Raw genomic sequence first — 21,803 nt, 5'->3', positions numbered from 1 at the left:
CCATCGACAGCTAGGAGCTTAGGTACATAAAGAACTACAAATACCGTGAGGCCAGGTGGTTCAGAGCCGGCGGAGGGAAGGAAGAGGAAGGCAGTAGGAAGGAGGGGCAGAAAGGAAGATGGTCACTCAAGTTGCCAGCCGGGAGTTGTAGTTTTAACTGGGTCGGCTTTGCCGTCTTCCCCATTCCGGGGCCCAAGCAAAAGAGTGTGAGAGACCATCTTTCCTAGGATGCACTGCGGTGCGTCAAGCTTCACTTCCCCTTAGGCTGAGGGAAGGATACGGGGAAGCTTGGTAAGATGCTGAGTTAAAGGGAATGGGTGTCGGAAGCAGAAGGTCCGAACTTCACGACTTCTAGAAGGGGAGGGAAATGAAAGGCTCTCTGAAGAAGGTACAGTAAAAAAATGTCCAGAGATATGGCGGGCTGGGAAGTTGAGAGAAATGGTCTTTAGGCTGGTGGTCGTAAGAAAAGGGGTAAAATAGTGAATTGATTATCGGAGTGTTTGTTAAGGTCTTTTTTTCTGCCACACTTTTCTATTTTCATTCCTCCCGCTTTTTAAAGTCACTGAGGCGCCTGAGCCCCGTTTTCTGCCTTATTTTCCTCTCTACTCAGGGTCACTGAGGCGCCATTTGTTTCCTTGTCCCCTGTACTTTTTTGCAGTTCACAACACAATACCTCCTCCCCTCAGAGAGTAATAGCAGTCATTCATTTATTAGGTTCTTAATTTATGCTTGTCACAGAATATATATACAGGGTATCATTTGTTCTTCATAATAATCTTGTTAGGAAACACGGTCAGAAAGGAAATGACTTGCTTAAGTTCAGGCAGTTATTAAGTGACTGGATAGGCATTCAGACCTAGATCTATACCCATTTTACAGATTAGGGGCGTAGGCAGGAAAGGTTAGGCTGGTATTAATAAATTAGTAACTACCTTCTGGTTACTATTATAGTTGATGAAAGAATGTCCAGCCTAAGAAAATGACTTATAAGAGTTTATTTGAGCCAAACTGATAACAACTGCCGGGAAGCAAAAATCTCAGTGGATTGAGATAATGCTCCAGAAAATGGCAGTTTTGCAGATTATTTTATACATTAGACTCAAAAGAGGAGATGTAAGGAGGGTTACGTGAAATTCATTGGTGGTAGATTAAGGGGGCAGGAGAAAGCAAAGAGGGGAAAGCTCTGAGATTGAATAAAAAGTAAAACAGACACATGCTTCTTTTACATTGGTGGGTACAGTATAGTTAACATTTACAGCACATAGCGATGGTATGTGGGCAACAAAATAACAATGTGGTTTTGTGTTCTGGTGCTGGTGGTGGTTGTGCCTTGGAGGGGTCTGGAAAAGAAAATTACTCGGACATTTCAAAGGTATATTATCTTAGATGCACAAAGATAATAAGCAATTTCAAAGGTAAGGATTGACTTTTGTCAAATGAAGCTACAGGCCTACGACGAGACTACCCACCATGACCTGCTTTTAGTGAGGAATTTTTGCATTCAGACCACCCTGTGTGATTACCTTGGTCTCTGGTTTGTCAGCTTTAGTGTGTAGCCCCTTTCTTCCTTCCCATAGTTGTACATTATATGTTCCCATATATCATCTGATCCTCACACCAGTCCTGTGATACCTTTACCAGGTATGGTTAACTCCATTTACAGTTGTAGAAACAGACTAAAAGGAATTAAATGACTTGTTCAAGGCAAATCACAGGTGTATCTCAGACTCAGTGAGTGCTTTTTACACTATTTCCTCTACAAAAAAAAAAAAAAGCTATTAAGATCAGACCTTTTGTTAGGCCTCTGGATCTCATAGTGACTCGGGTTGTAAGAATGTGTACCCTTGAAAGAGCTTTATTTTATTACTTATATGCTGGGAAACTGCCTTTTCATGCAAAACACATTCATACGTTAAGTGGAAACTAGTATTATTTTAATTATCATTGTACAATCAACCCTTTTCACTTATTCTGGAAAGTCTTGCTTTCAAATCTTAGATAAGTGAACTTCCTCAAAATTTCTGAAACATTTGGCACAAGATAGATACATCAGTGCAATCTAGATCATGTGTCTTCTGTAGCTGCCAAAGGAAATTTTTACCTGTTTAGATTTTTTGAGTAAATAGAATTTGATGCTTGAAATGAACCATCTGTAAGATAGACACTCCTAAAGGGTATTAGTACTGACTTTCACCTAATTATCTATAATGTTCTTCAAAATAAATGCTGTTTGGAAGAGATGTTTTGAAATACGCTTGGAAATCCTTCAAATGTTAATTATTTTCTCGCCCAGTTCTACTTCGCCCATGTAAAAAATAATGTTACCTTCAAACAAGATAGGTAATGTTACTTATCTTGAAGGGGCTAATTTTTAAGAAAGTTTTTCTTAAAGAATTCATGCAGCAAAAGTTGTTTATTTCTGTTTTGATAATAGTTTGGTGGTAACTGCATATGTGGTCTTGGAACTGATTTTTTTAATTGAGTGTTTATATGTTGAGAAACTGCATATGCCCTTTAAGTGGAAATTGTTTTTTACCATGACTGAGAAGTTGCATCTGCAGTGAAATTTTATTTTTCTTATACAGAACCCAAAGAATTGAATTATGAAAGCTGACAGCAAGCGGGGTACAATTCTAACACTGTCTGCACCTTTATGTCTTAACATCACCAAGCCAAATTTTCCTTAGTAGAGATACATATGAACAGTGAAATAGATTTTTTAAATTGCACCTGAATCTGTCATTCTGAATCGTACCTTGACAAAATAACCATTCCCCACACTACTGAAAAAATGGGCAGCGTTTCTCTGGCTTGTCAAGTATAATCCACTTGACTGATCCAGTGCTTATTTCCCCATATGGAACCTTGATTAGTTAGAAACATTCTTCCCAAACTAAATTTGATATTTAAGCCCATTTATTACCATAGTTCTCCTAGTTTTAAGGATTCTACTTTTGAGGGAAAAAATAGAAATACCCTGGTATGAGCATTGTTAATGGAGGCAGGAGGAAAAGGTAAGTTTTCAAGCAGTTCTAGAGTTAAATTAGATCATTTAACCTGAAAGGCACTAATTTAATGAATCTGTAGGTGCAGTCAAAGTTCAGAAAATAAGAAAGCTAACATAAAGAAAGGGGCAATAATATTAACCATGCCAAGTTCAATATGTGAATGAATTCTTTACAGGTACCTTGAAGGCATGTATACCTATAAAGTAAAAAAACGAAATTTTGTTAGGACAAAATAGAGCATACTGTGTCTTATAGGACATAGGAGTGCTAAAAGCTTCTAACCTACTTATAAGAGATACACATGCTTCCTTCCTCTTCCCCCAAAATTCCATGATCTTAATTGCTTCATAACTTTCACAAGATCTTTGTGGAATACATAATAGTTCTTGTTCTTATCTCAGTATTCCAGATGGGAAATATGAGCTGGGCACCTACTATGTTAGCTGCTCCGATATATAACTCTTCTACCACCATCATCCTTGTATATGAATTGCCAAAATTCAATTAAAACTGAAGCCTGTTTTGCTTTTTTCCCCCATAATTTCTAGTATGGCACTTCTAAATTTCCTGTATTGCTTTTAACAAACCTGGTAAATGCAAAAGCTAAAGGCATATACTTAATGTAAATGCGAAAAGCATCCACTTCACAACAGAGCAACCGTCATTGTTTTTTCTCTTTTATATTAGAAAAGGAAGGGAATCATAACTTTGGGGATTGGTTTAAGTAAGCCACACACTTTCTCCCATGAAGTGTACATCCGTACTAAGAGTTGACTATGTTACTCCAGATATCTATCCTGGATGATGACATGTCGAGTCACAAGCTTATTTTGAAGCTTGGGAATGGGTGTGGGAGGGACTTAATTACTAAAGTAAATATAGGAATTTAAAGGGATGCAGAAGGCCATCCTATCCCAGAGGAGCTCAGAGTCTAATAGAAGAAATAGGCTAATCTAAACTGTTCGTAAATACAAGTCTAGTAAAGCATGTAGCCCATCAAAACAATGCAGGAAAATAAGTATGAAATACTATGAAAAATGTACGGAGGGGTTTATTCTAATAGGGCAGGTGCTTTTGGGTATATTATCTTAATCTTTAAAACAATGCTGTGAGATAGGTAGTATTGTTCTTATGCAGATGAGAAGATGTAACTCTGAAAGGTTAACATTATGATTATTAGCAGGTAGCAGAGCTGGGCTTCAAAGCAGGGTTTGCTTCCACGTTCAGCCCCCACTCTTTCTACCTCACAGCTGCTTAGTGATTTGAGAGACAATTAGCCCAAAAGTGAGTGCAAACTGGGGGCCAGTGGCCAAAGTTGGCTTAGATGTATTTTTTTTTTGGCCAGCAGCAATTTAACTGTTTTTTTAATGTGAATATCTTTGGGCAGTGGCCAGCACTTCACTCTTTAAGATTGTATACCAGGCCCCTTTGACACAAATTACCTGCCTGGCTCTAGAAAGCATTTGCGTTTTCTGTATCAGGCAGTAACTGGGGACAGAGAGGAACTATTCTCAAAAGGCTCATGGAGAAGATATAACGAAGGGTGGAAGAGGACTTCATGAACAAAAATTGCAGAGTATTTGAGGAAGAATGATTGGCAGTATTTATCATTATATAAAGGTGAGAAAGGTCAAGTACAAGAGCTAGAAGTTATGCCTTAGCACAGTAGTTCTTCACCTTCACTAAGCTTCAGAATCAAATGTAAGGCTAAAAGACATTTCTGGGCTCCACCCCAGAATGAGTGTATCTGGAGGGAAGCCTGAGAATTTGCATTTCTAGCAAGTTCTCTGGTACTGCTTGCTGGTGCTGGTCCAAGGATCACACTTTGAAAAATCATTGCTTACCAGGCTATAGGGCACTTTGGGGGAAGGGCTTAAGCCAAGATTTTGTTTCTGTGTTTCTCTTGTTTTAAGTACAAAAGGAGTTGCTTAATGTAGAATGTTTAGCAAATAAGTGAAAAGAAAATTAAAATTAGTCTGTTACCAGTTAGAGGTTGCGGTTAACATTTTTGATGGATCTTAGAATTTTTTTCCTAAAAAAAGTATAGTTTTTAAAGAAACAAAAATTGTATCATCATCGTAACTATTAACACTTATTGAGCATCTGTGCACCAGGGTCTTTACATGTATTCACTTAATCCTTATAATATCCTTATGAGCCAGGTACTATTATTATCATTCTTATTTTACAGATGAGAAAACTGAGGTACAGCGAGGTTTAAGTTGCTGAGTGTTTCATTGCTAGTAAATGGCATAATTAGGATTAAAAACCCAAGCAACCTGCCTCCGGAGCCTATACACTTAACCATTTTGCTATACTGACTCTTTTGCCATCCTGACCGTTATGCTGTACTATACTGCACACTGTCTTTTACCTGTATTGTTTAATCACATGAAGAACAGTCTTGATAATATTAAACATTTTTGTCCAACATTGAAAATAAAAGCCTATTTTTTTATTTTACTATCATACCTTATTTTATTGCCTTTTGCTTTATTGTGCTTCGCAGATACTGAGTTTTTTACAAATTGAAGGTTTGTGGCAACCCTGCGTGGAGCAATTCTATGGATGCCGTTTTTGTAACAGCATGGGCTCACTTTGTGTCTCTGTGTTTACTTCCAGTGAAGATGCTGTGAAGATTGTTGAAATGACAGCAAAAGATTTAGAATATTACATAACCTTAGTTGGTAAAGCAGCAGCACTGTTTAAAAGGATTAACTCCAATTTTGAAAGAAGTTCTGTGGGTAAAATGTGGTCAAACAGTATTGCGTGCTACAGAGAAATCCCTCGTGGGGGGAAGAATCAACTGATGCAACAAACTTCATTGTTGTCTTATTTTAAGAAATTGCCACAGCCACCGCAACCTTCCACAGTCACAATCCTGATCAGTCAGCAGCCATCAACATCAAGGCAGGACCCTCCACCAGGAAAAAAGATTACAGCTCACTGGAGGCTCAAGTGATGGTTAGCATTGTTTAGTAATAAAGTATTTTTAAATTAAGGTATGTATATTTTTTAGACATAATGCTATTGCACACTTAATAGACAACAGTATAGTATAAACGTAATTTCTACATGCACTGGAAAACCAAAAAATTTGTGTGACTTGCTTCATTGCGATACTTGTTGATTGTGATGGTCTGGAAAGGAACTTACAATATCTCTGAGATATGCCTGTAAAATATTTCAAGTGCTCAAAAATGTACAGAAAAATAATATAAAAAATATTCATGCATCCAGTACTAGGTTTAACAGATATTAATATGCTACCATATTTGCTTTAGAATCCCCCCTTCCAAAAAGGAAAAACATATCATAGATTTAGTAAGACTGTGATTTATATTTTACTTAAAATTGTGCTTTATGATTTATAAGGGAAATTACCATTTCCCTACATAAAAGTAGGATTTCCTTTAAAGTTAGTAATGGAGGAAGGATTTCTATGTAGTGAACAACTCCATAGTTATTGTTGCCATTATCATAGTACCCCAGTGAACACTCCTCCCCCTTCCACACCGAAGGGCTTTCTTAATTACTTGGTGGTAAAGGTAATAAACACAGATAGTAATGTAAAGCTAGGTAATGAGACTTGTAAGGCTTACTCAGTTTCCATGCTACGTGGCCTACCTCCATGTGGTGAAGGTCAAATTCCACTAAGGTAACATCTCAGCATTGCCCAATAGAACTGTCTGCGGTGATGGAAGAGCCCTATGCATGTCCTGTCCAATATGACAACCACGAGCCACATCTTGCTACTGGGCACTTGAAATGTGGGTAGTGCAACTGAGAAACTGAATTGTTCATTTTATTTAAATTTTAGTAGCCACATATGGCTGGTGGCTACTATATTGGACAGCACATGTCTAGGTCCTCAAAATGCACATTAAAAATAGTAAGTCCCCAAATTCCAGTGAGTCCTAACTCGTGGCGGGTCAGGGGATAGACACTGACTGCAAAAGGTAACAATGGAACTTTTGGGGATGATGGAAATATTCTTTATCTTGATTATGATGGTGACATGGATATATACATTTGCCAAAACTCATCTGACTGTCCTTTTAAAATGGGTATGTTTCTTGTATGTTAATTATACCTCAATAAAGTTGATTTTAAAAGAAGAAAAAAAAGAGTTGAGTTTTGAGACAGTAGTTCCATCTCACATCTATCTAAAGCAGGCCTTCTGCAATCCCATTTTTTTCCGAAGAACCACCAAAGTCATGACTGCATTACAGGACCCTGTGTGATCTGGGTCCTGGCTACTTCTCTGACATTATTTTCCTGGCTCATGTTTCAGCCACAGTAACCTGAATGGTCCTCAAACGTTCCAAGTACATTACTGTCTCAGGGCCTTTGCACTTGCTCTTCTGCCTGGAAAACTCTTCCACAAATAATACTCATTTAGGTGTCTGCTCACATGTCAGACATGATGCCATTGCTGCCAGCCTTTCTAAAACAGTACCTTTGTTCTTTTCACCTTCCATTCCCTTATCCTGCTCACTTTCTTCACAGCACTAATCCCTGTCTGAAATTATATCATTACTTGTCTGTTGTCCTCCTCAGACTGTAAGGCTGTTCATAAGGCAGGCAGGCAGTTGATTGTTGGATTCCCTCTGCCAGGCACACAGTAGCCTCAATAAATATTGTTGAATGAATGAATGAATGAATGAATGAATGGCTATCATCCATGGTAGTGTTTCTCAGCCTGAGATCCAAGCATATATTCATAGAAAATCCACAAACAAAAATATATGGATAAAGATTTCACGGTAACTTTGATAGAGAGTTGAGTCATCACGTCACACAGTAGCTTGGACATGCCAAACTCATAAGTACCAGCACTTTAGCTGTGAGTGTCACATTCCAGTTAGAAATGGAAATTGCACAAGACATTATATATATAGATATATTTCATAACAAATTAATAGTTGTATGTGAACTAATAAATGCATAGTGAGAAATTGTTTTTTGGTTCCCAGAAACAGATTAGATACTATTTAATTCAGATTTCACATACTCAAAAATACCGTGTCTTATAGTGAATGAGACTGCTTTATAGAATTATCAAGTGATACTCAAAAATTGACTTTCCAGGATTTTGTAGCACCAGAAGTTTTTACTAAAATATAAGATCTGATTATTTCAAACTAGCAGCAAAAAAACGTGGACGTTACTAATACAATGTATTTGTGCAAACAGATAACATTTCCATTGACGTTATTAAACATATAGAGTCATACTTAACATAGATCAGAAGTTGAATCTTAATGCTCATAAACCTAACATTTTACAATTCAAATTAACATTAATTTTAAATGGCTGAACTGAATAGCCACTGTCCTTGGAGCAAGAGAATGCTTATGACTGCAATTGTATTACCTTTGTCTTTTCCTTCTTTTTTCCCATTATTTAGAGCCCAAGAGGTACTTTCAGGGTAAAAGAAAGTTCAAGAATTAACTAAAAGAAATTAGTTAATTCTTAAAATAACACCTGTTGTATTTTTATTCCAGTAACAATCTTGAATTTCTGTACAACAGTCTGACCTCTCTCTGAACCATCGAGCTCTATCCCAAATACAGTCTAATTTAGTTCCTTTCATGTGTGTGACAAAAAAGTCAGAACAATTAGCACTTGACACATTTTTCCCATGTAGTTTCATCAGACATTTTAACAGGTGAGAGAAGAGAAAAATTACATGCAGCATACTTTTTTAGCCCTGTGGATCGTTTACATAAACGTTTCATAGTATTCCAAGATATACATGCATCATGATGATGTACGAGGTGTGATCAAACAATACAGTGAATGTTAAAAATATATATATTACAGTAAAAGACACATTAATCCCTCTCAAATTACTCCCCCTCGCTTCAAAGCATCCCATCGTTCTTGCCACTTTCTGAAGCAGTTCTGGAAGTCCTCTTTTGTGAGTCTTTAGTTGCGCTGTCATAACTGCCTCCATGTCCTGAATCAATTCAAAACATTTTCCTTTCATGGTCATTTTTGACTTTGGGGAAGAGCCAGAAGTCACATGGTGCCAGATCCAGTGAATAAGGTGGATAAGGACACACGGTAATATTTTTATTTGACAGAGATTGCCGTATATCAGAAGCGAGGGGTGATAATGGAGTGTTGTGATGGAGGATGATTTACGGCACACTTTCAGCCACACCTCTCAACCGTAGCTCACACCTGACTGGTTGCACCAAACATGTTGAAACTTGTCACACAAGTTCAACACGCCTCTTCCCATATTGAAGATCCCTGTCTTTCCATTGGATGGCATTCAGCAGCAGCATTCACCACATTTTGTGATCACAATGGAAAGGCTCCATGTCACACATCGCTTCTGGTATGGCAATTTCTGTCAACATTACGGTGTGTCCTTATCCACCTTATTCACCAGATCTGGCACTGTGCGACTTCTGGCTCTTCTCCAAAGTCAAAAATGACCATGAAAGGGAAATGTTTTGAATCGATTCAGGACATCGCGGCAGCCATAACAGCGCAACTAAATGAAAGAGGACTTCCAGAACTGCTTCAGAAAGTGGCAAGAACAAGGGGATAAGTGTGTTCGAAGTGAGGGGGCGTATTTTGAGGGGGATTAAGGGCAATATGTCTTTTAATGTAATAATTTTTTTAAATTTAAACATTCACTGTATTTTTTTTAATCACACTTCGTACAGGAATTTAAATTCAAGGCAGTCTGCAAGCAGGAGTTTTTATTTAAGTGGGCTGCAATATATTGTAGGGAATTATGTGTTTGTGCTAAAGTAACACATTGGCACTAGGTGTCAGCAGATCACATCAGAGAGTGCCTCAAGTTGAGCATTGGCAAAATAGCAGTAAATGGACAGGACACCTCTCATCCAGCATTTTCCTATTCAAATACTAATTTTCATATATCCTGGTATTTGCTAAGTTGTGCTCCATGAATTCTATGGATATTAATAGGTATCATATTGAGGGAAGGATTCAATAGTCAAATTAGGAAATGATGAGTAAGTTAGTTTTCTTCTTCTTCTACAGCAGGACTTCTCAGAGCCTTTCTATGCTGATGACATTGTGACTTTTTCCAGAGAGCAGCAGTGACGACTCCAGAAGGTCGTCACTACAAGGCTGGGAGAGCAAGGGCTTAGTCTCAAGCATCTGCTTGCAGCATAAGATACTAGGATATGTTCCTCAGTTACGTTTGTTTTGTATAGTTTTATTTAGAGTATTTTGGGGTGATCAGGGGATGCTAATAGACATAATGCGGATGTGTAGAGCCCTAAGCTACCTCTTGGCACTATTATTGATATGTAGCATTTCCACACTTCTTTGGCCACAAAAACATTTTGAATCTGTGTCAGAGGCACATATTTTAGGAAGAAAACAACTCAAACAAATAGTGTCTCATTCTGATCTCTAGTTTTATCAGTGTGCTTGAAAGGGAATTAATGCATGCCCATATTTTCTGGGAGTTTAGGGAGGTTTTTTTTCCTTTTAATGTTTAAATCCAGCTGATAAATATTTTTGTATGTGATGGGAGGGAGAGATTCAACTTATTTGTTTTGTATTGCAAAATACCAGTTGTCCCAAAGCCTTGCATCAAATGTGGCTTTGGTTTTGTTTTCAGGTCCAGGACCCTTCAGATCAACGTACCAAAAGTTCAATATGTAAAACAGATAATTGTGGTTGAAATGGGGCAAGATGAGAGTTATTTCAACCTGCCAGCATCCCTTGCCCCTATTCCCACCCTCCCCACAGGAGATGCTCCAGAGAGTACTTTGAAAACCACTGGGAAAATTAATCCCCACATAAATGAGTTGACATACCGCATCTGTAATATGCTACATTAAAATTTTTACCAGTTCCAATTATTTTTCTATTTTTCTATCAATCTCCTATTTTAATTTATGGAGCCTAACAGCTTTATAATATAACAAAAAAAAATTGAAACATCTCCTAAATAAGTAAAATAACAACATGGGGTGTTTGGGGGCCTGTAAAATTAGCTTATTTCTTTAGAATAATGTCCATTATTATCAAGAGTTGACTAAATACCTTCAATGTGGAGAAGATTAACTTGGTAAAACTACGTAGTATTGGTCAATAATTTGTTAATGTGTGTCACAAGCTTACAATGTTGATATTCTTTGATCCCCTGAAACACTTTTAGGATTTAACCCTAAAGAAATAACAAGAAATGCATGAAAAAATGTATATTGATAGTATTGAAAATGATCCAAATGTTTAACGATGTGGGGCTAGTTAAATGAATCCTTGGCACAACCATAAGACAGGATACTCTTCAGCTATTTCAGTGATGTTGTGAAAAGAAAACATATACCATGCCACATGCCTTAATTATATTGTCTTATTTTAAGTCTAACAATATCCCTAGATGCTAGGTGTTATTATTCCCATTTATAGATGAGAAAACATAGAAGTAAAGTTCAAACAGCTAGTAAAGCCGCGTTGCTGGAATTCAGCCCATGTTTGCTCTTAATCCTTGTTCTTCATCACTGTTCTAATCATGTGGGAAAATATTCACTGTTTACTGAGAAGTTACTGTTTTAAACAATTTAACTGACAACAAACAAAAAACTCCCTCCCATAGGCAATCTCTTCCTTTTCAAAGTTGCTTATGCGTGGTCATTGTTTTCCCCCAAATGAATCTGCCTTTATACATTCTTAAATTGATTTTGGAAGTATTAAATGCCTGCTCTAAGAATTCAAACAATACTGAAGATTATAAAGTAGCTGCACCTTTAATTCTAAATTATATTTCTGTGTATGATTAGACATACTTGTTCCCTCGAATCTATCACTTGCTCTAATGTCAACTTACAGGCCCTGGATGGAGTTGGAGACGGACCAGAAAGACAGCCTGAGTGGAGGGATGTAGGTCTGGATGGCTGACTTTCAACACAGAAGCGTCCATTTTGTAGCTGGTGTGGCATGGTGGTCAGAAGCGCTGGTTCTGGGGCCCCGCTGGCTGGATTGAGTCCCAGCTTTTGAACTTGGGTGACTTGTTTGTCCTCTTGGTGCCTCAGTGTCTTCATAAAATGAGAGTCATTGTACTTACCTCATAAGATTGTGGTGGTGATGATTAAATTAGTTAATACATACAGAACAGTGGCTGGGACATACTATAGTAAGGGCTCGATCATTAGCTCTAATTGTCAGGATGATGATGCACATATTCCAAGACGAGGAAAGAGAAGAAAAATAAGAGTTCTTACTATGTCCTATGATCTCCCCGTTTGATCTCTGTGAGTTAGATATTTTTATTCCCTTTTTGTACAGATGAGGAATCTAAAATTCGGGGAGGTTACATATGGAAGCAGTGGAAGGAATCATTAGATCCATTTTTAGGACTAAGGACAAGATAAATATTGAAAGCCATCTGGCCAGGAGATAGCAAAATGCTGAGGAATGAGATAAGAAACAGGCCTGCAGAGTCACGCCACCCTTTAGGACCAAGGGACAGTGTTTTAATATTCAGGATTGGGTGAGTGACCAAGCCGGTATCAGAAAACTGCTTTGGAAACCCAGCTGTTTTTATGCTGATTGTATTTTCTGTAAATATTTCCTATTTTGTTTTCCCTTAGTATGTACTAAAATTATTTCTGAATTGTCAGACTATCTGATTTGTGTGTTGAGGGAGCAAAACGGGAAAAGGGATCTTTGGCTGTCTTCTGCTGGCGTTTTAGGGGGAGAGTGTCTGCTGGGGTTCAAATGCCAGAAGTCCAAGGGAGAAAAGAAATGCAGGGAGGAAAAGCTGCTTCTCCAGAGGCTTTTGGAGTATTCTCTAAACTTGGAAGGTTTTGAACAATGTTTCCTAGAGGATAGCCTTTCACTTACTCATCTGTCCAGCATGAGTCATACCCAAGAGTGTTGAGTAAGTGGAATTTTATGGTATTTATGTTTTTGTGACTTTTACAAATATGGTGATGTGGAAAGAGCATGGACTTTGGAGTCAGACAAACCTGAGACAAACTGGCTTTATCACTTAGTAGTTGTGTCATTATGGGCTAGTTAATAGCTTCTCTGGGCTTCTTCATCTATAAAATAGGAATAATGAATGCTGTTTCACAGAATTGGTATGAAAATGAGATGAGGCAGCAAAAATGAAAGTGGATGGTAAAACCTCTGGTACGCGTACTGGTAGGCGATTGTACCTTTCCTTTCTCTGTCAGATTGTGAGTTTGGGTGAGCATTTGGCCAGGCCTTATATTTATTGTTATATTTTTCTACTATACCCAGTGCTTCAGTACTTTGTTTACAGCGTGCATCCTATAAATACCAACTGAATGACGTTAGCATACTTGCATAGAAACTGAATAATGGATAAACAATTTTATGTGTTTAAAATTTTTTTTTCATTTTTCAATTACAGTTGACATTCATTATATTAGTTTCAGGTGTACAGCATAGTGGTTAGACATTTATATAACTAACGAAGTGATTCCCCCCTAGATCTAGTAGGACCCACCTGGCACCATGCATAATTATTAAGCTATTATTGACCATATTCCCTAGGCTGTGTTTCACATCCCCATGGCTATTTTGTAGCTGCCACTTTGTACTTCCTAATCCCTTCACCATTTTTACCCAGCCCACCTCCTTTTTTATGTGTGTTTTAATGTTTATTAATCTATTTATCTTGTCTTAGAGAAAAACTGCCAAATGTAGATAAATAAGATGCGGAGTCAGGGCTGAAAAGTTGGGCAGGTCATTTCCTGCCACAGGGCCACCGGCTCCAGGGCCAGTGAGGACTGAGCTCTAGACGCCCTCTGCTTGCAGAGGTCCTGCGAGCACCTTGTTTTAGTTCACTGAAAGGCAGGCTTCTGTGGGTGAACGAACAACAGCCTCAGCTCTTCTGATACTAGAGGTTACCCTTATAAAATGGTTTGCTGTGCTTGATTGCAAATTTTGCTTTTTAATCTTTTAATTATGAAATGGTTAAAATGTAAAGATCATGTGACACTCATTTACCCATAAATTGAGATTGCCATAATTGCTGTAACTTTAAAAAATGTTTAACTTAATTTCAGACTTTTAGAAAAATTCAAAAAAATGTTACAAAGAATTCCATACACCCTTCACAGTTTCCCAAATGTCAGTATTTTACTATATTTGTTTATCCTTGTCTCTATTACATACGCAGATTATTTTTTTCTGGACCATTTAAGAGAAATTTCCCTTCCTTCTCTCCTTCCTCCCTTCCTTTCTTCCTTCCTCTCAAATAAACAAAAAAATAGGTATAGCTAAAACTTCCTCACTTCATCCATTCCTTTCTCTTCCTCCCTGCTTCCCCTGGCCTTTTTCAGGAAACTTGCTGTTTTACATGGCTTTTTCTTTTTTTTTTTAAAGATTTTATTGGAGAAGGGGAACAGGACTTTATTGGGGGAACAGTGTGTACTTCCATGAATTTTTTCCAAGTCAAGTTGTCCTTTCAATCTTAGTTGTGGAGGGTGTCATTCAGCTTCAAGTTGTTGTCCTTTTAGTCTTAGTTGTGGAGGGTGCAGCTCAGCTCCAGGTCCAGTTGCCGTTGCTAGTTGCAGGGGGCGCAGCCCACCATCCCTTGCGGAAGTCAAACCGGCAACCTTGTGTTTGAGAGGACCAAGGTTGTGTTTGAGAGGACCACAAGGTTGCACTCCAACCAACTGAGCCATCCGGGAGCTCAGCGGCAGCTCAGCTCAAGCTGCCGTGTTCAATCTTTGTTGCAGGGGGCGCTGCCCACCATCCCTTGCGGGACTCGAGGAGTTGAACTGGCAACCTTGTGGTTGAGAGCCCACTGGCCCATGTGGGAATTGAACCGGCAGCCTTAGGAGTTAAGCGCATGGAGCTGTGCCTGAGCCACCAGGCCGGCCCTGTTTTACATGTTTTTGTCCTTTTACTGCATATGACTATATCTATAGTTATTGAATTTTCATTATTTGTTGAGATTCACTTTGCGACTCAGTACACGGTCACTTTTACAAATGTTCCATATAGCGTGAGAAAAAATGTGTGCTCTTTAATTCTTCAAATAAGCCAATAGCTGTAAAGCACTCACAATAGTAACACTATAAGTACCATATAGTGTTAAATTTTAGAAATAATCACATGGTGTACAGTTATATATAAGTCCACTAGCCCAAATTTAACTCTCTTGCTCAAATTCTGTACATTTGAGCTCTCGATTTTTAGACAAGTGTGTTAAAAGCTCCCTGTGATTGTGTGGATCTGTACATATTTGCATGTATTCTGCCAGCTCACTCCCTGGCGTGCGAGTGAGAAATCCTGGTCGTTTGTCTGGATCTCATCGCCTGATGCTTCTTGTTAGTGAGCGCTGTGTTTCACTGCACAGTGGAAAACTAGGACGGAAGTCAGGGCACTGACGGAGCGGAAAAGGCATCACAGAAATGGAAGTTCATGAATTCAAACACACTGAGAATCCCGGGGGGGTTGACAGCTCCCTTTTGTAAGGTTTTGCTCTGCAATCTAATCATCACTTGCTACACTCCGTTATTTCTCCTCTCAAATGCCCCCTGCTCCTTCAACCCTAATTCTCTGACGTATAAGCCAACTTTTTGAATAATATTCACCTACTTCCTTCTTTCCGCTATTTCAAAATGAGATTTCAATATTCATATGATTCTTAAGAGACTGGAAGTTTGGGAAGAAATGTTTCTTAACTGATTCAATGAAAATTGGATATTGTTGATTGTACAGTGGTAGATAGAAGGCATGGAGAAACGGGGCGGGGGGTGCGGAATAGACACGAAACAAACAAACCCAAATAAATTGCTGAAAGAGAAAAGAACTGCTTCTGTACGGGAGAAAACAATGCATGGGGGGGGGGGTGTTACGTGAAGAAGCGCTGGGGAGGCTGTTCCAAGAGGAGTGACCAGCTCGGGGAAGGTCATGGGCCAGGACAGACCTTGGCCCCGAAGGGCTGAAAGAAGCCACTGAGGTGGGAGCATAGTGAGTGGCCAAGAGGAGGCGGGAGACCCAGGGGCTAGCTCACAGAGGGCTGTATGAGCCACGTTAGAGCTTTTGACTTTAGTCTAGGAATTGGAATTTATTGAGGGCTTTAAGCAGAGATGACCAGAATCTATCGTTTTAAATGTAACTCCAGCTAGGTAGAGAATGACTAGAGAAGATCTAGAGTGAAAGCAGGGATACCATTCAGAGCAATTTTGGCAAATGAAGGTTTTTGATGACCTCAGAGTGTGTTTCCAACTTTTCAAAGAGTTTACTAAAACCACAATGGCAAATAAATCAGGCTTAAACTAACTTCATCTGTAAAGAATTGTTGAGATAGTTCATGGTGACCATCACAGACTCTTCACAGGTCTGAAAGATCTGGAGTTACAACCATAACCCCACCCCGATTTAAATTTTGTGGGAATTTTGTAAAACCTTTATTTTGAAAAATTTAAAGTTCCGTAAAAAGAGAAGAGTACACTAAATTCCCATTACCTTGGGAATTACTCAATTAGTCAGTGATTGTTAAGTTTGCTGACATTTACTTCATGTTTTTTTTCTTCCTTTGCTGAAATGTTTAAAAGCAAATCCCAAATATGCAGTTTTGTCCCTTCATATAGTAAGGATCCATCTTTAAAATATGACCATTTTCTTACATATCACAAAGCCATATTTATTGCCAGCAGCTAATACCAATTCCATAGCCAAATTTCCTTGATGTCTCAAAAATGTCTTTTAATAGTTGGTTTGTTCAAATCAGGATCTAAATAAGATCCACAGAATACCTTCAGTTGTTAGATCCTTTTAAGTCTTTTAATCCAGGGCACTGCTTTTTTCTCTTTTTTTCCCGTTTTCTTTCTTTTTTTTAATTGATTAAAAAAAATATATGTCATTGAGTTGTAGAAACTGGATTAGTTTTCCTGTAAAATGTCTAAATATTTCATAATAAAAAGTCTTTAAAAAAACAAAACAGAACAAAACAGAAAAACACCAAGACAAAATAAGGGGTTTGAGTCTTTAAACTTCCAGTAAGTCAGGCCATCTCTCTGGAATGTTCTTTGAAGTGTCTGGCATAAGCACAGTCCAGTGAACCATAAACATTCACCACACTTGGCATGCAGATACAAGCTGTTAAATAAAAGTCTTTGTGCTTAATGTTTTAATTTTGTCATTCAGTCTTCTCAGGTTCTTGACATGCTTACTCACTGTGATTTTTTTTCTACTGTTATTAAATTAACAGAATCTGAAAACAGCAGTTTCTGAAATGTTTTTAAAAACAAGACAATGCTTCGGTTTGCTAAGCTCAGACTTCTTCACCTCAGACATTAGAAAATTAAAAATAGTTAAACTGGAGGTAGTCAGTTCAGTAAAAGCCAAGTTTGGTTCCACTTGAGGGATGCTCAGGAGCCGTGTTTTCCTCACCTCAATGACTGTCTCCCAGAAGGAATGACTTTGATTTCTTTGCTATCGTTAGCTTCTGTTACTAGTGGAGCAGAAGAGCGTCTTATTACCTGCAGTAACTAGAATTAGATCACCAGTTCTTTTGGCTTTGTTGTCTCAACAGCTTGTAGGGCATGCTTTATTGCCAATTTAAAGAAAAAGGACTTTTAAATATTCATATAATGTTAATCATTTTGAATTGTTTATAAGTTTGATGATTCAAAGCAACGGTACAATTCCAAATCAAGCATAAACCATATTTACTGAAAACTGGACATTTAATGTTATTTCACTGCTACAAAACAAAAGGCAGTATCTTCAGTGAAGCTGTGCTCCCTCATTCTGGGCTTAATCCTGGCTCTCTCACTTACAAGCTAGAGAAACCATTTAACTTTTCTGAGCCATAGTTTTCTCTCGTGAAATGGACATACCCTATTTAATTTATAGGGACTTAGGGATAATAAATGAGACTGAATTTAAAGTGTAGCTTGAGTAAATCTGGGTGTGTCTGTTGGATCAGGCCCTGAAGTAGGAGGCATTTGAAAGAGATACATAGTGAGTATTAGTTACTTTGAGATGAAAAACTCAGGATTGGGAGCCAGGATCCTTGAATTCTCCATCAGCTACCTACTGTGGCTTCAGCTGCCCTCTCTTGGTCCTTGTAACAGATTAGTGTACAGAGGACCAGGCCAGACCGACACTAGCCAAAGATACTGGAGCCTTTAGGTAATGTTTGGAATGAACTGGGCCTAAAATTGTAAGAGTAGGAAGAGATCTGATGAGTCACCTAACCAATCTCCCAACCATTCGAGGGAATTCTGCCATGTACCATAATTTATTTACCAACTCTCCTAGTGGTTGACAGTTAAGCTGTGCCCCATATTGTCCCCTTCACAAAGTTTATGTGACTTTTTTGGTACGTATATCTTTGGGCACATTTAGGAATATTTCAGGTCTCTGGATTCCAAGAAGTGGAATTACTGGGTCAAAAGAAACACATTTAAAATGTTGATTAAGACTTTCCAGTTTGCCACCCCCAAAAGCTGTAGACTTCCACCAACAGTGTATGGGCATACTCGTACACTAACACAAGATGCTATTAATCTTTTACAGTTTTCTATTCTGGTCGGCAGGGGCCTACTGAGGTGGGGCAGTGGGAGCAGCCTGCTCCTGTAGAGAAGAATATTTTACCAGTGACATATTTTGGAATCACTGGAGCATGATGAAATGTTTTATTATTATTTTTAAAATTCTCTACACACAATGCACCCTTTTAGTGCCTGCCCTCCTTCCTGCCGACGACTCACATTGAGCACTCCGTCTTGGTATACCACTGCTGATAAGTAAAAAAGCCTTCTTGCTTTAAATTGCATTTCTCTGATTATTGTGAGGTTGAACATACGCTTATTTGTTTATTGGAAATTTGTATTTATTTCTCGCTGAATTGGCTATTCATATCTTTGGACTGTTTTGTGGTTTTTATGGCTCTTTTTCTTATTGTTTTAAAAGAACTCTTTATAATTTGAATATAACCCTTTGTTGCCCATGTTGCAAATATTTTCTCTCTGTCATTCATCTTTTAACATTATGGTCTCTTGCTATTTAGAAGTTATGTTGGTGTTTGGGGGAGGGTACCAATGAGTTTTTATGTCACCTAAATTCATTTAAAATTAGGAATACTAGGAACTAGGAATACGTTCCAAAAACTTATCAAAACGCCAAGTGGGAAATCCACTGTACTTATTTGAGCAGGGAGCAATGCCCAGGACCAAAGCGAAGGATAGCAAAAGACTCCAGGGTGCCCTTTCCTGACTCCTTCTACTGGCCTCCCAACGCCTATCTCCCACCCTATGCGACTGCTCCCCTGGGATTCCTAGGGGAGAAAGAAAAACATAAGGAAAGGCAGGGGGCTCTATACCAGTGTTTAATCTTTACATAATCTAAACAACTCATCATGGCTTCTAGGGTTTGTGTCAGGCTAAGGAAGTTCTTTCCTACTCAAAGTCTGTAAAGATATTTTTCTATATTTTTTTTACAAATAGTTTTATTGTTTTGGTTTTGTGCATTTAGATCTTCAAATCGCCCATAATTTATGAGTAATTATGCCTTGTATTTTTTATATTGAATAATCTAGTGTTCCCCCACCTATTTGAGATGCTAACTGAGCATGTGTGAACGCCTATAAATCTGAATATGGGTTATTTTCTGGACTCTCTTTCACTCCATTGATCTAATTATCTTTTCCTCTTCACTACCACACTACCCTATTTACTATATAGCTTTATTGTTCCTTTTACTGTCTTGCAGGCTAAGTCTTATTGTGTTACAATTGTTTTATAAAACTTTCTTGACTATTTTCAAACCTTTACTCTTCCAGATAAGCTAGGGAACTTAACTTTTAAATTTAAAAAATTCCATTGGGATTTTTATAAAAATTGCATTTAATGTACAGATCAATATGGAGGAGAACTGGCTTTAAAACATATTGAGGCTTCTTCTTATCTTGGTGTGACTCTCCACTTAAAAACATCTTTGTATGTCCTTCAGTAAGATATTAGAGTTTGTTTTAATGGGTTTTGAACATTTCTATTGATTTTATTTCTAGGTATTTTATAGTTGTGGTTATAATGAATGGGATATTGTTCCATTATATTTTTGAACTGGTTCTTCCTCATTCATAGAAAAATTATGACTTTTGTATATTCCTTCTGTATTTAACATGTTCTATTACTATACTTTGTTTACTTAACCTCTCCCTCATTTCTGGGCAATAAGTTGTTCCCAAAATTTGAAGTGCGTAATTAGCATTGCTCTAAACATATTTAATCAGGTAATATTTTTCCCCTTAAAATTTCTTTCCACAAATGGGAACAGGTTAAAGTGTACATGTAACCTTATAACTTTATTACATATTGCTCTGAGGAATCTCCTGAACTCCTAGCCCCCTTTCTAATTCTGCTTGTAATAACATCAGCACATAAATAACAATGATGAAGACAATGATGACGAGGATGATGAGACCTTTTGTTGAGTCAGGTGTTGTGCTCTGGGAAAATGTCTTTTCTCATTTAATCCTCACAATGAGTCTCTCAGATGCGGTTACTGTCTTGTATGTACAAATAAGGAAACTGAGGTGCAGAGATAGAGGGTAACGTATTTGCACTCAGAGCTGGTAAGAGGCGAAGTCAGGTGTGTTGTGCTCCATGGTCAATACTTTCTTCCTGGGTCATCTCCAGTCCCCGTTTTTTTCATTTTTCATTTGAAACCTTGAAAGGTATATGAGACCTGAACGTTATTTCATCTTGCATTTATTAACTAATAAGTAGGCCGTTTGATAACATACTTGTTAAACTGCTTTTTCATCTTTTTTCACTTATCCAATAGACTGGTGATGTTAATTATATATTTGTAACAACTCTATGTATTAGATAGAAAGTTTTTAGAGATTATGTTTTTCCCATACCTTTACAAATATTCTTGGGTTTTCTTGCCCAGTGAGTCTTCCTTTCCTCTATTTATTCTAATTTATGTCTTCTGTAAATTCTTCTCATCTGAAAATTCTGATACCAGTATGTAGAATAGTATATTAAGTAGTTGTGGTTACACAGGACACATTTATCTCATTAACGTAGTAGTAGTAATAGTAGTAGTAGCAGTAATAGTTAATATTAATAACAGCTTTCAAATACTGAGTGCTTACCAAGTGCTAAGGACATTGTATACATAATTTCATTAAATCCTCACTATAATCCAATGAGATATTATCTTTGTTTTACAGATGAAGAAATAAACTAAGATTTATCAACTTGCCCAGTGATACAAAGTTAACAAAAGAAGAGCCTGTCGTATTCCACAACCCATGTTCTGAACAACAGTATTGTCTCGCCCTCCATCATGTATAAAGTTGATTTTCTCTAGGGAAAAAAAAAAAACGAGAAAACTATTGTGTTAAGGAAAAAAAATACTTCCATACAAATTTCTTTCCTTTATATTTATTTAGGATGAGTGGCTGTTTAAAAAAATTGACATATAATTAACCTATGACATTATATTTCAGGTGTACAACATAATGATTTGATATTTGTATATATTGCAAAATGATCACAATAAGTCTAGTGAAAATCCATCACCACACATAGTTACAGACTTTTCATACCAATTTCTTAAAGGCTTTAAGTCAAAGATATTTTTGATTTTATCTTTTCTTTTTTAACATCTATAAAAAAACCGTGCCATCTCCCTTGTCTATCCTAGCTTCTCCTACCTCTTGGTGGGGGTGGGAGTGGGAGGCATCTCTGGGTATTGCCACTCTGGTCTCTAGGGGGCACTGTTTCCCTTTTAATATTGTGGCTCAAGCATTTGACCCATAATTCCCTTGAGTACAGATAAGACCAGGGA

The 21,803-nt window shown here is 37.7% G+C and overlaps 1 protein-coding gene across 2 annotated transcripts; it reads left to right on the top strand.

Moving 5' to 3' along the window:
- Positions 1-198: 198 nt before the first annotated feature.
- Positions 199-21,325, top strand: LOC117033807 (tigger transposable element-derived protein 1-like). Of its 2 annotated transcripts, XR_004424953.1 has the most exons (3): positions 199-388; positions 5,518-6,010; positions 21,184-21,325. XR_004424953.1 is itself a non-coding variant. In XM_033126132.1 (2 exons), the coding sequence occupies exons 1-2, from the start codon at positions 368-370 to the stop codon at positions 5,968-5,970; spliced, it is 474 nt and encodes a 157-aa protein (XP_032982023.1). In that variant the 5' UTR covers positions 199-367; the 3' UTR covers positions 5,971-7,058. The 2 variants fall into 2 exon arrangements, 1 of the variants encoding a protein (XP_032982023.1); XM_033126132.1 differs by lacking the exon at positions 21,184-21,325 and having other exon boundaries at positions 5,518-7,058.
- Positions 21,326-21,803: the final 478 nt, after the last annotated feature.

The sequence above is a fragment of the Rhinolophus ferrumequinum genome, chromosome 14 (assembly GCF_004115265.2).
Source record: "Rhinolophus ferrumequinum isolate MPI-CBG mRhiFer1 chromosome 14, mRhiFer1_v1.p, whole genome shotgun sequence".
Classification (NCBI taxonomy): Eukaryota; Metazoa; Chordata; class Mammalia; order Chiroptera; family Rhinolophidae; genus Rhinolophus; species Rhinolophus ferrumequinum.
Note: the sequence above shows the minus strand (reverse complement) of the source record. Positions and strands in the feature narration are given on the sequence as shown.